The 13,701-nt window shown below is 49.0% G+C and overlaps 1 protein-coding gene across 1 annotated transcript; it reads right to left on the minus strand.

Moving 5' to 3' along the window:
- Nucleotides 1-642: 642 nt before the first annotated feature.
- Vps18 (VPS18 core subunit of CORVET and HOPS complexes) lies at nt 643-11,569 on the minus strand. Its single transcript, XM_051183666.1, has 5 exons — nt 11,171-11,569; nt 10,104-10,245; nt 6,641-6,732; nt 4,647-6,523; nt 643-2,064 (listed from the first exon to the last, which is right to left on the minus strand). Exons 1-5 carry the CDS (start codon nt 11,259-11,261, stop codon nt 1,339-1,341), a joined length of 2,928 nt encoding a protein of 975 aa, XP_051039623.1. The 5' UTR covers nt 11,262-11,569; the 3' UTR covers nt 643-1,338.
- Between the last annotated feature and the right edge of the window lie 2,132 nt (nt 11,570-13,701).

A 13,701-nucleotide genomic window follows, 5' to 3' on the forward strand; every position in this document is an offset into this window, starting at 1 on the left:
GACAACCAGGGCTATGCAGTGAAACCCTGTCTTGAAAACAACTAAGAGGGTTGATGGGGGGAGGAAGAGGCAGTTTCTTATTTTCCTTAGTGTTCTGGTAAGGTGACTGTGCTCCTGCATCCATCCTTAATGGGATCCAGTGGGACAGAGGCATAGGGCTACACCCCCACGTATGCATGCCAGACTAGTGAGGAAGAGGCAGGGTATTAGTGTGGGGGGAGGATAAAGCACAGAGGAGGTGACTGGGACCCAAATTATATGCAACATGCTAATAGAAACACTGGGGAAAATAATTAAGGGCTTAGAATCATGGTCAGGTGGTGAGGCTTCTAGAAAATTCTTGCAACAAGAAGGGAATAGTAAATGAGGTGTAATTATGTCTAATGTAAGAAATCAGTGCCCCAAGGTGCCAGAATTGGGTGAATTCTGTATGCAGCAGCGCCACCTGCCAGACAGAGGGGAGAATAGCTCTATGATTTAGGATAATACCTAACTGAGCCTTAGAGTCAGAGGATAGAGGGAAACCAGCAAGCAAATAAAACTGTAAAGATTGTCCTGTCTCACACCAAGGTGAGGGACCATGTGTGAAGGCTTGCAAGGGAGGTCTTTTTTATTTTTATTTTTTTAAATTTTGAGACAGAGTCATACTATTGTAGACTTGGCTGGCCCAGAACTCATGATGTACACCAGCCTGGTCTCGAATGCCTGCTTCTGCCTCCTGAATGCTGGGATTAAAGGTTCGAGCTGCCACACTCAGTGCAAGAGGCCATCTTGTGGCATCCCAGCCCTTCTTGGCATCATGCCCCGCCAGGTTCAGTATCAACAGGAAGCCATCAAGTCCAGAGTCAATATTGTAGTGCAGACAATTTAATGTCCTCCATTTGTCACCATGTCCACTTGTCCTTGGTTTGCCCTTAGGACACGCCACAGCGGAGCCCCAGAGTCATTAGTATCTCCACATGCCAACATGAGTATGCCTACCCTTAGTGCCACCCTCTCCAAAAGTGCCCCAGGATGCCTAGCTCAGACAGAGGAGGGAGAGAGAGCTGGAGGCCAAGAGGCTACAGGGACACAGGAGGGAAGATTGCTCAGTCGGAGTGAACATGTTAGGGCATGGCAAGAACAAAGGAGCTAATGGATGCAGGTTAGAAGGATCATGTGACCTCTCCAGGCTCATGGGCTGGGGGACAAGCTGCTCTAAGGCAGGCAACTTGGGTCCCACACCCCCACAATCACAGGCTCAGCAACCTTAAGAACTGAACACCAACCACAGTGTGGCCTTCTCAGGAGGGTCTGGTAGCTGTATCTCCACCTGCCCATCCTCTAGGGGACGCCCTCCTACAGCCAGCTGTGGCGTTCCTCCTCATAGTGCTGGGGGTCAATGAAGGGCCTGTCAATAGAGCGAATCATTAGCTCCCCACAGTACACACACTCAGCAGCCACCAGTTCATCTAGGTCAGCCTTGAGCTGTTCCCGGCTGGGGCCCCCAGCCGAAGCCCCAGCCTCCGCCTCTTTGGCCTTCCCAGAGCCTTTGGTGGGAGGAGGCGCAGCCCCAAGCTTGCGTTGCAGCTCCTCAAGCCTGGCCTGCTTGTAGGCAGGAAGGCCAGGCCTCACGGCCTGCAGGAGACAGTCAGCATGAAACATGTGGCCACAGAGGAACAGATAAAAGGGTCGGTTGAGCAGAGGGAAGTCACAGGTAGAGCATTTGTCCTGAGGTTCCACAGTGCCATAGCGTCCCCGAAGCTCCTGCAGGTCTCGACGGATACGCTGGGCACTGGCTGTGGCTTCTTCCATCTCCCGCTGCAGCTCCTGGATGTGGTGGTTGTAGGCCTTCAGTGAACTACAGATCGCTTCCTTGAAGTGGTCGATTGTGACAAAGTCAGGAAAGAAAGGCAGCACATCCTCAATCTTGAGCAAGGGGCAGCTGGCCAAGCAGGCCATAGCTGTCTGCACATCCTCCTCCTCCTGCACCACGTGCCGGGCAATCTTGAGCCATAGTTTCTTGCGCAGTTCCTCATCATCCTCAGGCAAGTCTGCACACTGCTTGGCCAGGTCCACATCCACCTGTGGAGAAACCATGGGTGTTAGGGTCAAGCTGCTCTCCACCTAGGATCAGATTACTGGAAAGACAGATGGTCACAGAAAACTGAGGACAGGGTATAGGCAGGATTCTCTGCACCCCAGGCAACAAGAGGCACAACAGAAATCTATATTGGTCTGTCCTATCATAGCTATGAAGAGGCTATTTTTGGTGGCAGGCTTCCAATTTTAGTGAATTTAAGGAGCAGCTGGTAATGGCCAAAGCATGGTGTTGACACCCATACCCCAGCACTCAGGAGGTAGAAACAGGAATGCTGCCAAGTTAGAAGTCAGCCTGCGCTATGAGAGACCCTGTCTCAAAAAGCAAAACAAGTCACATAGGGAACTATCTGAGCTCTTGCTGCAATGTTCTAAATCCTGAGTCAAGGCTCAGGTTGAGGCCAGCCTGGACTACACAGTGATTTCCATTAGTTTGGGGTGCATAACGACACCTATAGAGTGAGACTCTGGGAAGGTGGCTGTTCAGATTCCAGCAACCACATAACAAAGTGGGTGTGGTCTTGCACAGACCTGTAACCCCAGGGTTGTGGGGAATAGAGACAGGAGGGTTGACAGGGTTTGAGGGCTATCAGTGTAGCCAAAACCCAGAACCTCATGGGCTGGAGAGATGGCTCAGAGGTTAAGATCACTGGCTGCTCTTCCAGAGGTCCTGTGTTCAATTCCCAGGAGCCACATGGTGGCTCACAGCCATCTGTAATGAGAGCTGGTGCCCTCTTCTAGACTGTAAGCACATATGCAGGTACAACATTGTACATACAATAAATAAATCTAAAAAACAAACAAGAACCCCCGAACCTCCAGGTTCAGAGTGAGACCCTGCCTCAAAGGAATAAGGCAGAGAATGGTGGCTGAGGCCAGCAGATGCCCTCCTCCAGCCTGTGCATGTGTGCTGCACACACACCAACAAAGATTGGTTCACTGCCAGCTTTCTGAGAGCTGCAACTTAGCATCTTCTCCTTCTGATAATGTGTATATCGGGCACCACGTGCGTAGGAGTGCTTACTTTAGTTTATTTATTTATTGGTGCCTGTGGCATCCAGGAGATGCCTTGAACTGGAATTACAGCAGGTATTGAACCACCCTATGAGTGCTGGGAACTAAACCCAGGTCATCTGGAAGAGCAGCAACCACTCTTAACCTCTGACCCATCTCTCCAGCCCGTTTTTTTTTTTTTTTTTTTTTTTTTTTTTTTTTTTGAGACAGCAGTGGCTTACTATATAGCCCAGGCTGGCCTAGGACTCACTGTGTAGCCACTGTCATCAGCTGTTGTATGCATTATTTACACAATACTAATTCATATTATGAGGTTAAAAAATACTTTTACCCTGGCAATGGTGGCCCACATCTTTAGTTGCAGCACTGAGAGGCAGAGGCAGGCAGATCTGAGTTCAAGGCCAGCCTGATCTCCAAAGCAAGTTACAGAACAGCCAGGGCTACACAGATTTGTAGATACAGGTTTGTCTACAAAAGAAAAGAGAACAAAAATACTCTTAACATCCCTTCACAAATTCTTATGTCATTTTCTCTTTTATTATAATTATGGAGGGAGGGTAGGTGTACAACAGTGCATGTGTGCAGGTCACAGGACAACTTTCGGCAGTTAGTTCTCTCCTTCCACCATGTGGGTAGAACTCAGGTGATCAGGTTTGTACAGCAAGAGCTTGCACCTTGTGGAACCATCTTGCTGGCTCATTACCACCATCTAATGGATAATCTAAGGCACAGAACGGTTCAGAAACCAGCCTCAAAAACACAGCAAGATGACAAAGTCAGAATTCAAGCCCTATTATCTTAGAGTGGTTAAGAGCACTGGCTGCTCTTCCAGAGGACCAAGGTTCAATTCCCAGCACCCACAAGACTGGAATTTCAATTCCAGGGCATATGGTATCCTCACTAAGACATACACGCAGGCAAAACACAAATGTGTGCTGGGTGGTGGTGGTGCACGACTTTAATCCCAGCTCTTGGGAGGCAGAGGCAGATGGATCTCTGTGAGTTTGAGGCCAGCCTGGGTTACAGATTGAATTCTAGGACAGTCAGGACTACACAGTTAAATCCTATCTCAAAACAACAAAAAACAAGCTGGGTGTTGATGGCACACACCTTTAACCCCAGCGCAAAGGAGGCAGAGGCAGTCCGATCACTGTGAGTTCCAGGCCAGCCTGGTCTACAGAGCCGAGTTCCAGGACAGCCTCCAAAAACAATATAGAGAAACACTGTCTCAGAAAAATAAAACAAAACCAAAAACCAAAAAAAAAAAAAACCAAAACAAAAAACAAAAACCCAACAACAAATTAAAAAATAATTTTAAAAAACAAACAGGTGTTCACTGTGTAGCCTAAACTGGCCTCAAACTCAAGATCCTTCCGCCTTAACCTCCCAAGATTACAGGTTAACAAGCACACCTCAAACTCAGCTTTCAACCTCAACAGTACAGCACTTCTCTGCCAGAGAAGTCAGCAAGCGCTAACCTCACCACCCCAACCTCTCTTCCTTTCAAGGTCACTACTCTCCGGGTCCCTCTCCCGGATAAGGTCAAGATTTACCTGCAGGGCCAGGTCCACAGCTTCCTCATACAGCTCCAGTACCTTATAGACATGGACACAAGCTCGGTGGTGACCGTGCTCAGCACAGAGTCGAAGCGCATATTTGAGGTCGTAATGCACACGGTGAGGGCTGGCCCCAGCTTGCTCCAGGTATGCCAGCAGCGAGTCTGGCTGTCCACGGGCATACAGTGATAGCAGGTAGTTGTGAATGGCCTGCTCGGTCTCACCAAGCACATTCACGCAGAATTCCATATAGCGGATGGCCTGGCTCACCTGTTGAGCCTCGCCACCCTGGCTGTAGTTCACCAGGGCAGGGATTAGCTGCCGAGCATCCAGTCGGCTGCCCATCTCAATCCAGGCATCTACAAGCTGGCGAGGGATATGTCGGATGAGGATGGGTGAGAATTTGTAGAAGAGCTGGGGGTCACGGTGGCGGGCGAGCACAGCTAGGGCCTCCTCATAGGCCTCATGCTGACAGTGGTATGCCACCACCCGTTCGTAGTCCTGCATGATCACGGCAAAGTACACCATATGCTCTGTGTCCCCATGACTGGCAAGCAGCTCATGGATCGAGGCTCGGCTGGCAAAGAGCCACTCCTTGTGCCGAGGGCTACTGAGAAAGGTACGGAAGCACTCCCGTGTATCCCGGTAGAGATTCAGAGCATCTGGGTCACCCTGCAGGGCACCAAGCCGGCTCAGGTAGAGCTCTGTCAGCCAAGTGGTTAGCAGTGTGGCCTGGGTACGCTCAGTTGGCTTCAAGCCAGCCAGTTTGCGCTGTAGAAACTCGGCCAGTGCCTCCTCTTGCCGGGCTTCCAAAAACTTCAGGGCAATCTCCTCAAAGTAGCTCTGGGTCAGAGCATAGCAGCGGGCGCTCTCCAGATAGCGATGCTGGCGAAAGCAGAAATCAGCCTCCCGGGCCAGGACTGTGTCCAGGCAGTCAGGCCGCTCTCGACAATACTCTTTGGCCAGGTCAAAGCGGTTCATGTCCAGGTACGTGCGCCAGACATCGCGAGCCTCACGCTGCACATGGTACCGGAAGACTGCACGCTCAGTGTAGGCCCACAGGTGACCAGTGGAGGAGTCCTTCACCATGTGCCTCAGTGGTCCAAACTTCTCCAGGAAGTGATCCCTTAGCACCACCTGCCCCGTCAGTGTACACACAGCCTCCACCCGGTCTGCCAGCAGCAGCAGGAAATGAAACTGGGTCAACACGATGGCTAGGGGTGGATTGGCCCCAGGACCAGGACCAACACCCGCAGGATACTCCCACACTCGCTCTTCACTAAGCAGGGAGTCGGGACGCCCGCAGTCCAGTGAGCCATACAGCACACCATCTCCCATCATCCAGGCGAAGGCACGAGGCGCAGAACGTAATTTGGGGGTATAGAAAGCCAACTCACTATACCCCAAATTGCTAGGAAACTCACGGAATGGGGGCGGGTGGTCTGTGTAGGCGGCAAAGAGCCCTGAGAAGCCCTGGGCTTCAGCATCTTCTACTGCCCGGCCTATGAACTGGAAGAGGCGCTGTCGAGTGGTGGCGATGACAAAGCCTCTTCCATCAGGACCACGCTCAGCCTCAAGGGAGCAGACAGGTGCAGGACCCCCTTCTTCATTTAACACATACAGGGGACGGAAGTAGAGATCTGGGGCAGGGCCGAAGAGGCCACCTTCGCTAGCTGAGAGCTCTGCTTCAAAGATCTGTCCTTGAGCTGTGCCGACCAGGATGGGGCCAGTGCTACTCTCGTTGCCCAATGCTTTGTTCCAACCTACACTCTCCACCAGCTGTCCCTTCCAGCGCGCCAGTGGCCGGACCTTCTGTCCATTACGGTTCATATAGAGGACCTCGGTGCTGCTCAGAGCAATCAGCAGGTGAGAGCCTGGAGTGGATGGAAAATGGCACCTGAGTGGATACTGTGTTTTCCTGTCTGTTCAGATCCCACACATGCAGGCATGAAATCTCACAGGAGCCCTCCTCAGCTCTCCCACACACTTACCAGTGTGGTCCAGGAACATCTTGTGAACTTTGGCATCATCCTTGCGGCCCAGCTCCACACGGTTGGGATCACTTGCCTTGCCTAAGTCAATGCTATAAGGGCAAGAGACAAAGGGTCACTCTCAAGAAGGGAAGCCCCCTTCTTACAGTACTTACAATATTTAATGTGTATGTGTTGTGCAAGAATGTATGTAAAAGTGTATGCCAGAACCCATGGAGTCAGGAGATCCCCTAGAATTGGAGTTACAGACAGTTGTGAGCTGCCAGGTGGGTGCTGGAAATCTAACCCAGGTCCTCTGCATGAGCAGTAAGTACTCTTAACCACTGAACCATCCTCCAGTACCTGGGAAGTTCCTTTTCAGATCACAGATTTGAAAGTCTAAGGCTACTAGTAGACACAAAAGATTCTTTGCTTTTTGAGACAGGGTTTCTCTGTGTACCCAGGCTGCCTGGAATTTGCTCTGTAGACCACGTTGGCCTCAAACTCAAAGATCTGCCTGCCTCTGCTTCCTGAGTACTATGATTAAAGGCCCGATGCCTGGCTAGTTTTTTTTTTTCCTTTTTAATAAAAATAATTGAATTGGGGCTGGAGAGATGGCTCAGAGGCTCTTCAGAAGTCCTGAGTTCAATTCCCAGCAACCACATGGTGGCTGACAACCATCTGTAATGAGATCTGGTGCCCTCTTCTAGTCTGCAGGGATACATATAGATAAAATACTGTATATATAATAAATAAATCTTTTAAAAACTAATTGAATTGTGCACATGTGCATTCATGTGTGTGTGCGAGCACATGCAAGTGCACATACATGTGCCATGGTATATGAGTTGAGGGTAGAGGGAAACTTCAGGAGCCAGTGCTCTCCTTTCTCCCATGAGGAGTCTAAGGTAGCCAGGCCTCTTTACCCAGTTAAGTCAGTTTACTAGTCCAGATATTTAAACTTTTAAGACACTGCCAGCTTACCTTTTCAAAAGATGAGGACAACTGTGTCACCACACCTGGCAGTTGTTTGTGGTTGTTTTAAAAGAACTTGCGATGCTGGAAATAAAGGCTAGGACTGAAAACGTGTCAGGCACGGCTGTCCATTTCCCTGCAGCTTAGCCAGCACTGTTTATTACTAGATTTGAATTTACCAATCTGATGGGTTTTAGTAACCCCTCTTGGTGCTGGGCATGGCGGCACACACCTGTAATTCTGTACCTGAGAGGTAGATATGGATGATTAGAAAGCCACAGCCTTCAACTACATGAGACCCTGTCTCCAAAACGAAAAAACCACACAAAGATCTGTAATGGAGACACAGCTGCATGGGGCTTTCCTATCGTGAGCAAAGATCTTGGTTCAAATAAATGACTAAACCATCTTATTACTATTTTAACTTATTTTTATTTTACTTTTTTTTTTGCATTTTTAAGAGTTTCTCTATTGAAGTTTTGGCCGTCCTAAGAACTCACTCTGTAGACCAGGCTGGGCTTGAACTCTGGGGGTTTACCTGCCTCTGGCTTCCAAGTGTGTAAATTAAAGGCATATGCCACTGTCCCTGGCCTATTTTAACTTCTTTTGCTCAGAGGTTAAAATTATTTTCAAGGATGGGAGAGACAGCCCAATGGGTAAGGGCATTTGCTGCCAGTTCTGATTATGTGAGTTTGAACCCTAGGACCAACATGGTGGAAGGCTGTTCTTTGACCTCCCCATGTTCACTATGGCACATACATACCCTACCCCCACCACACAGTAGATAAATAAGTAAATGTCATGGAAATATACATATGTATTTGAAATTTCAGAGGCTGGTGAGATGATTCAGCAGGTAAAGGTGCTTGCCTGATGCCTGAGTTTGATCCCTGAGTCCCACATGTTAAAAGAAGGAAACAAATGACTATAACTTAAAATTTTAAAAATATATGTTAAGTCAGGCAGTGGTGGCACACATCTTTAATCCCAGCACTTGAGGGTAGAGTAGGTGGATCTCCAAGTTCGAGGCCAGCCTGGTCTCCAGAGCGAGTTCCAGGACAGCCAGGACTATTTCACAGAGAAACCCTATCTTGAAAAACCAAAAACAAAACTGTGTGTGTGTGTGTGTTAAAAGGGGCTGCAGAGATGGCTCATTGGTTAAGAGCACTTAACCTTACAGAAGATCCAGGTTCAATTCACAACTGTCCTTAATTCCAATGCTGGGATAAAAGGCATGTGCCACCACACCTAGAATAGTGTACAATAAATATATAGAGTGCAATAAATAAAATTCACTTTATGTAATCGTGTGCGTGCGTGTGTGTGTGTGGGGGGGGGGGGGTCTGACTTCACAGGGTCAGAAGTGGGCACTGGATCCCCTCAACCTGGAGTTATAGGCAATTGTGAGATTCTCAATGTGGGTGCTGGGAGCCAAAGTCCAGTCCTCTTTGTTTCCTGAGGCAGGGTCTCTCACGGAATCTGGAGCTCACTAATCTGGCCACACTGGCTGCCCTGCAAGCTCCCATCATTCACCTCTCTAGTCTACTTCAGAGCTGGGTTTACTTACTTGCACACACTGCCAAGCGCAGCTTTGTACATGGGTTCCCATATTTACAAAGCAAGCACTTTACTGGCTGCTGTCTGACGTCATCCCTGAAGTTCTTTGTGGGAGCACTGCTTGTGGTGATTGTTTACCCTCCCCTTTATTCTAAATCGTCATAGGTGTATAAGGGGTTTGTTGTGTGTTTATTCTCTGGTTTTTTGAGATAGGGTCTCACTCTGCAACCCAGAACAAGCTCCTAATATCCTTCTTTGTCAGCCTCCCTAGTGCTGAGATTACAGGCACGTGCTACACACTGAAGTCTATTTGTCTCACATAGCCCAGGCTGGCCTCAAATTCACTATGCCGACAAGGTTGTCCTTGAACTTCAGATCCTCCTGCCTCCACCTCCCAAGTCTTTTGATTACAGGTATGCATCAGGACACCCCGTCTCAGCTATGCTGAGTGTCTGTCTAACCAAGGACTCGGCATGCTCCATAAGCACTTTCCCAACCGAGCTCCAGCCCCGGCCTCCATATTTACAGCATTTTACTTTGCAGTGCCAGGAATCAAACCCTGAGCCTCAGGAATGCCGGGTACTCTATCACTCATTCTGCAATTTGTCTTTGTGAGATAGAGGTCTAAGTGTTTTATTCCAGATGGCTTAGCCACGTGATAAACAATTCTGTCAACACTTGTCAGCTAGTGGATATATTTCAGGATTCCAGACAGTTCCAATGATCTGTGTGGCTAACTCTGGAGGCTGAGACCACCTTTAACTGTGGAAAGACCAGAAAGATTAGCTGATAATCCGAACATTCAGCTGGAATCTGAATGTAGGTCTCTCTGTCTTCGACCACTAGCTTGGTTCTCTTCGGGAAGCAACAGGGTATCTCCTGAGCATCTATTGTTTTACTTGCCAAGTGTAGAGAAGGACCCCAGTCAGCTACAAGTCCCCTTATGCATTACCGGAGCAGTGTATCCTTGCCCAGGCTCATGCAGAGCTGATTACAGCAAACAACAAGACTGGTAATTCGCTCTGGCGGAGTGAAGTCAATCCTCTGCTTTGTGAAGATCGGCACTTCCTTCTCCAGCTGGGCATTTACATACCCTGTAGGTTTGGAGTGAAGAAAAAGGTTGTGGCATCCACAGAAAGGGGGGTTCAGCAGCCCAGAAAACCTTAAGAAACAACAGTGCTACCCAACACTCTTCTACTTCCCAAGTATATTCCTGCCTGATCTTGGTTCATGAAGAGCTCAACACTAATTTTCTGGTTGTGTTTTTGGTGTGGGCCCTGGGCTCCTCTCAACACTGTGACAGTAGTGAGGAATTAGTTCCCTGAACCTTGAGAGGAGGTTGTTATCGTGATGTGTTTGTTCCCAGTGGTAATGGGGGGAGGTAGTTTGGTATGGGGGAGATGGTTTGGGAATTCTCCCTTATTGATTCTTAGCCCATCAACCTCAAGAGAAGCAAAGCTGTCCCTTCCTCCCCGTCCACAGTAACATGGCTCAGTGAGTTTCCCTGACATGGGGAGAGTTCTGCCAATGGCGGCTGTTTTCTCACTAATGCCAACTCTGCACCACGCTCCTTAAAACTGACACCTACACTCTAAACTGCAGCCAGCTTTACCCATCGTTCCTGTCTGGCGACAAAAGGCCATTCAGGAGCGAATCTCCTTCTAAAACATTCACATTCCACCAAGTCCTATGCTCATTCCCGATCTCTCTGCTGTGGTGGGAAAAACAAAACACGGAACCAGACACCCAGGGAAGCCTGGAACCTACTTTCAGTTCTCGCAAAAGCCAAACTGCAGCCTGGTAGGCAAGTACTTCCTTATCTGAGCCCAGTTCCCTCTTTTGAAGGACCTTAGTGGTAGGGCCTAGATCACGCGGCTGCTCCTGTGGCTCTTTCAAACTTTGAAGAGTGACAAGAGAGGCCTGGGGCTTAGATTCTGTATACACGCTCCAAGTTCTTGAGCTGACTTTCCCTGTACATGCTAGCGGAACTGAAAGGGGCTGTGGTGGCCTCTTACTTACCAGAATGGGGGATGCCCACGCTAGGGCAACCAGTCTGCAAGACAGCCGAGCGGGACAATGAGTCCTCATACTCATCCAGGATGGACGCCATAGTATTCGAGCTCTGGGCCTCTGGTCTAGGGTCTGGGGGTCACAAGTGGGACCCCCGTCGTTCTGGATTTGCAAGCTCGGACTCCCCAGCGTCTGACAGATCCTGACAACCTTTTAAAAATTCTGAGGCCCTTTTCGCTTTCGCTGCATAGGACCAGGAGATCGAGGAGCCCCCACTAGAATCTGTTGCAGTTTTGAACCCCGGCTCTAGTCCCAAGAGATTATAGGCTCCCCTTAGCCGATTCCAGGTGATCACAACCTCACCCAGGCTGCTCAGCTGACTCCCGCCCCCGTGACGCGTGCTTATGACGTGCTTCCGGATTCTCAGACGCGAGTATTAACTGGAGCCGAGTGCATTGGAGCCTTCAATGCAAGGCGTGTCGGAGACTGGGGGTTGGCAGGGCGGAGCCAGAGCTGGGCCGGGAGCAACTCCAGTCCTCGCGGCCGGCCCTGCTGCAGTTCCGTATCTTGGCGCTAGAGGGCAGCCCGAGATTTTTTTTTTTTTTCCTGCGGCGTCAAGCAACAGGCTTCCGTGAAGCCTAGCTCCCTCAGATTATCACTTAAAGACCATCTGTGCTGCATTTTCTGGACTGACTAAATTGAATTGCTGTATCTGTACACTTTCACAAGCACAAGCAGAACAGTCTTAGCTTCCCTTCCTCCACTCCTAGGGGCCCACCACCTTCCAGAAAGTAGTTGGATGGGTCAGAAGTCTGACTTACTGTCACCACAAAAAGAAAACCATATGGAATTTAATTTCCAGCACTAGGAAGGCCGAGGCAGGAGGGATTCTAAGTAGGATAACCTGGCCTACAAGAGAGACCCTCAGAAAACAAAGCAGGAAGAAAGAAGCTGACAAAGTAGCAGAGCTCATGGGAAAGCCATGTGCCAGGTGTCTCACACTGTCTTCTCGGTGTACCGGGAGGAGCAAGAGTCATCAGGAAAAGCGAAACAGAGCTGTAGGGTGCCAGGCTGCTTCCAGACTCTCGATCAATTGAACGATGTTGCCTACACTTGTCTAGCATGTTGGAAAGCCTTAGGTTCAAGCCCCAGTATCAGAAAAAGAGAAAGACATTTTATATAGTCATCAGGAAAATCAAGAGCTAAATCCTTTATAAAGGATGTGATGCTTGGGGGTAAAGAGAAGAACACTGAGGAGAGCAGTGGAGAAAGGGGCTGGCCTTGGGCAGATTGTAGAAGCTATTGTGTGGACCACTGAAGATTGTAGTTGGGGATAAGGTCATCTGTGTGGATGCCAGAAAGACAGGGGTGTTTGAACAGGACGTGAGACCTGAGGCAGAATAGCAGCCTAAGTATCCATGAGAAAGAGAGTGGGCTGGGAAGATGGGAAAACATCAGGAAAGCCTCACATTTAGTTAGATGTAGCAGATGAAGGAAGTGTGTAGGGGCAGCTGGAGACCTGGCAGATAGTGGCACGTGTGTAAGGGACAGAGGGGGGTGGAGATCATGTGACTAAGCTTAAGTGGTGCTCAGGATACTTGTAGGGAATTTACTGGGGAAGCCCCAACACCACCAGTAACCTGGTCCGGGGCAGTCACCAGTAAGTCCCTAGTGGATGTCCACTAACAATTGCGTAGTCGAACTCTGTCATTTCTCAGTTCCGACATTTATAAAATGAGAAAAATCTCTTAATCATGTGGTATGTACAATCAGATATCATTTAAGTCACTGTGTGCTGAGTTTGTGTTTAGGTGTTATTAGTATCTGATATCAGATTGTTGACTAAATTCAGATCCTGATCAAAAAGATTGAACAAATAAATACACAAACACCATGTGAGTGCTGCATCATGAGCTACATTGTCAGCCTCAGAGTTTCCATTTGAAACAGTTTGGGTTTTAAATGAAGGCTGGGGGTGTGCCTTAACTTGGTGGAGGGTTTGTCCAGCTTCATAGGACTAGACTGCTGGCACAGTAGGAAACTAGGTGTGGTGGTAGTCCTGGAAGTCAGGAGGTGGAGACAGGAGTTAGAAGCTCAAGATCAAAATTCGAAAGAGAGAAAATGTTTTGTTTGTTTGTTTTTTCGAGACAGGGGTTCTCTGTATTGCTTTGGAGGCTGTCCTGCAACTCACTCTGTAGACCAGGCTGACCTCAAACTCAGAGATCCACCTGCCTCTGCCTCCTGAGTGCTGGAATTAAAGGCATGTACCACCACCCAGTGCTTTTGTGGTGCTCAGTACAGTTTTGTTTATAATCCTCATTGCTGTCTGCTTCTTTCTCCTTGCAGTCCCCAGATTTTCTGAGATGCCTCCTTGCCCCCTGCTGAAACTTTAACTCTAACCATGGGCAGAGTGATTAGAACAACAAGCACTGTGAAATCTGAAATCCCAGCACTTCAAGACCAGACACGTGGCACCCCAGAACTCTCTGGCCAGCCAATCAGGCAATGAGTGAGCTCCAGGATAAGTGAGAAATCTCAGC

The sequence above is a fragment of the Phodopus roborovskii genome, unplaced genomic scaffold (assembly GCF_943737965.1).
Source record: "Phodopus roborovskii unplaced genomic scaffold, PHOROB, whole genome shotgun sequence".
In the NCBI taxonomy this organism is placed as follows: Eukaryota; Metazoa; Chordata; class Mammalia; order Rodentia; family Cricetidae; genus Phodopus; species Phodopus roborovskii.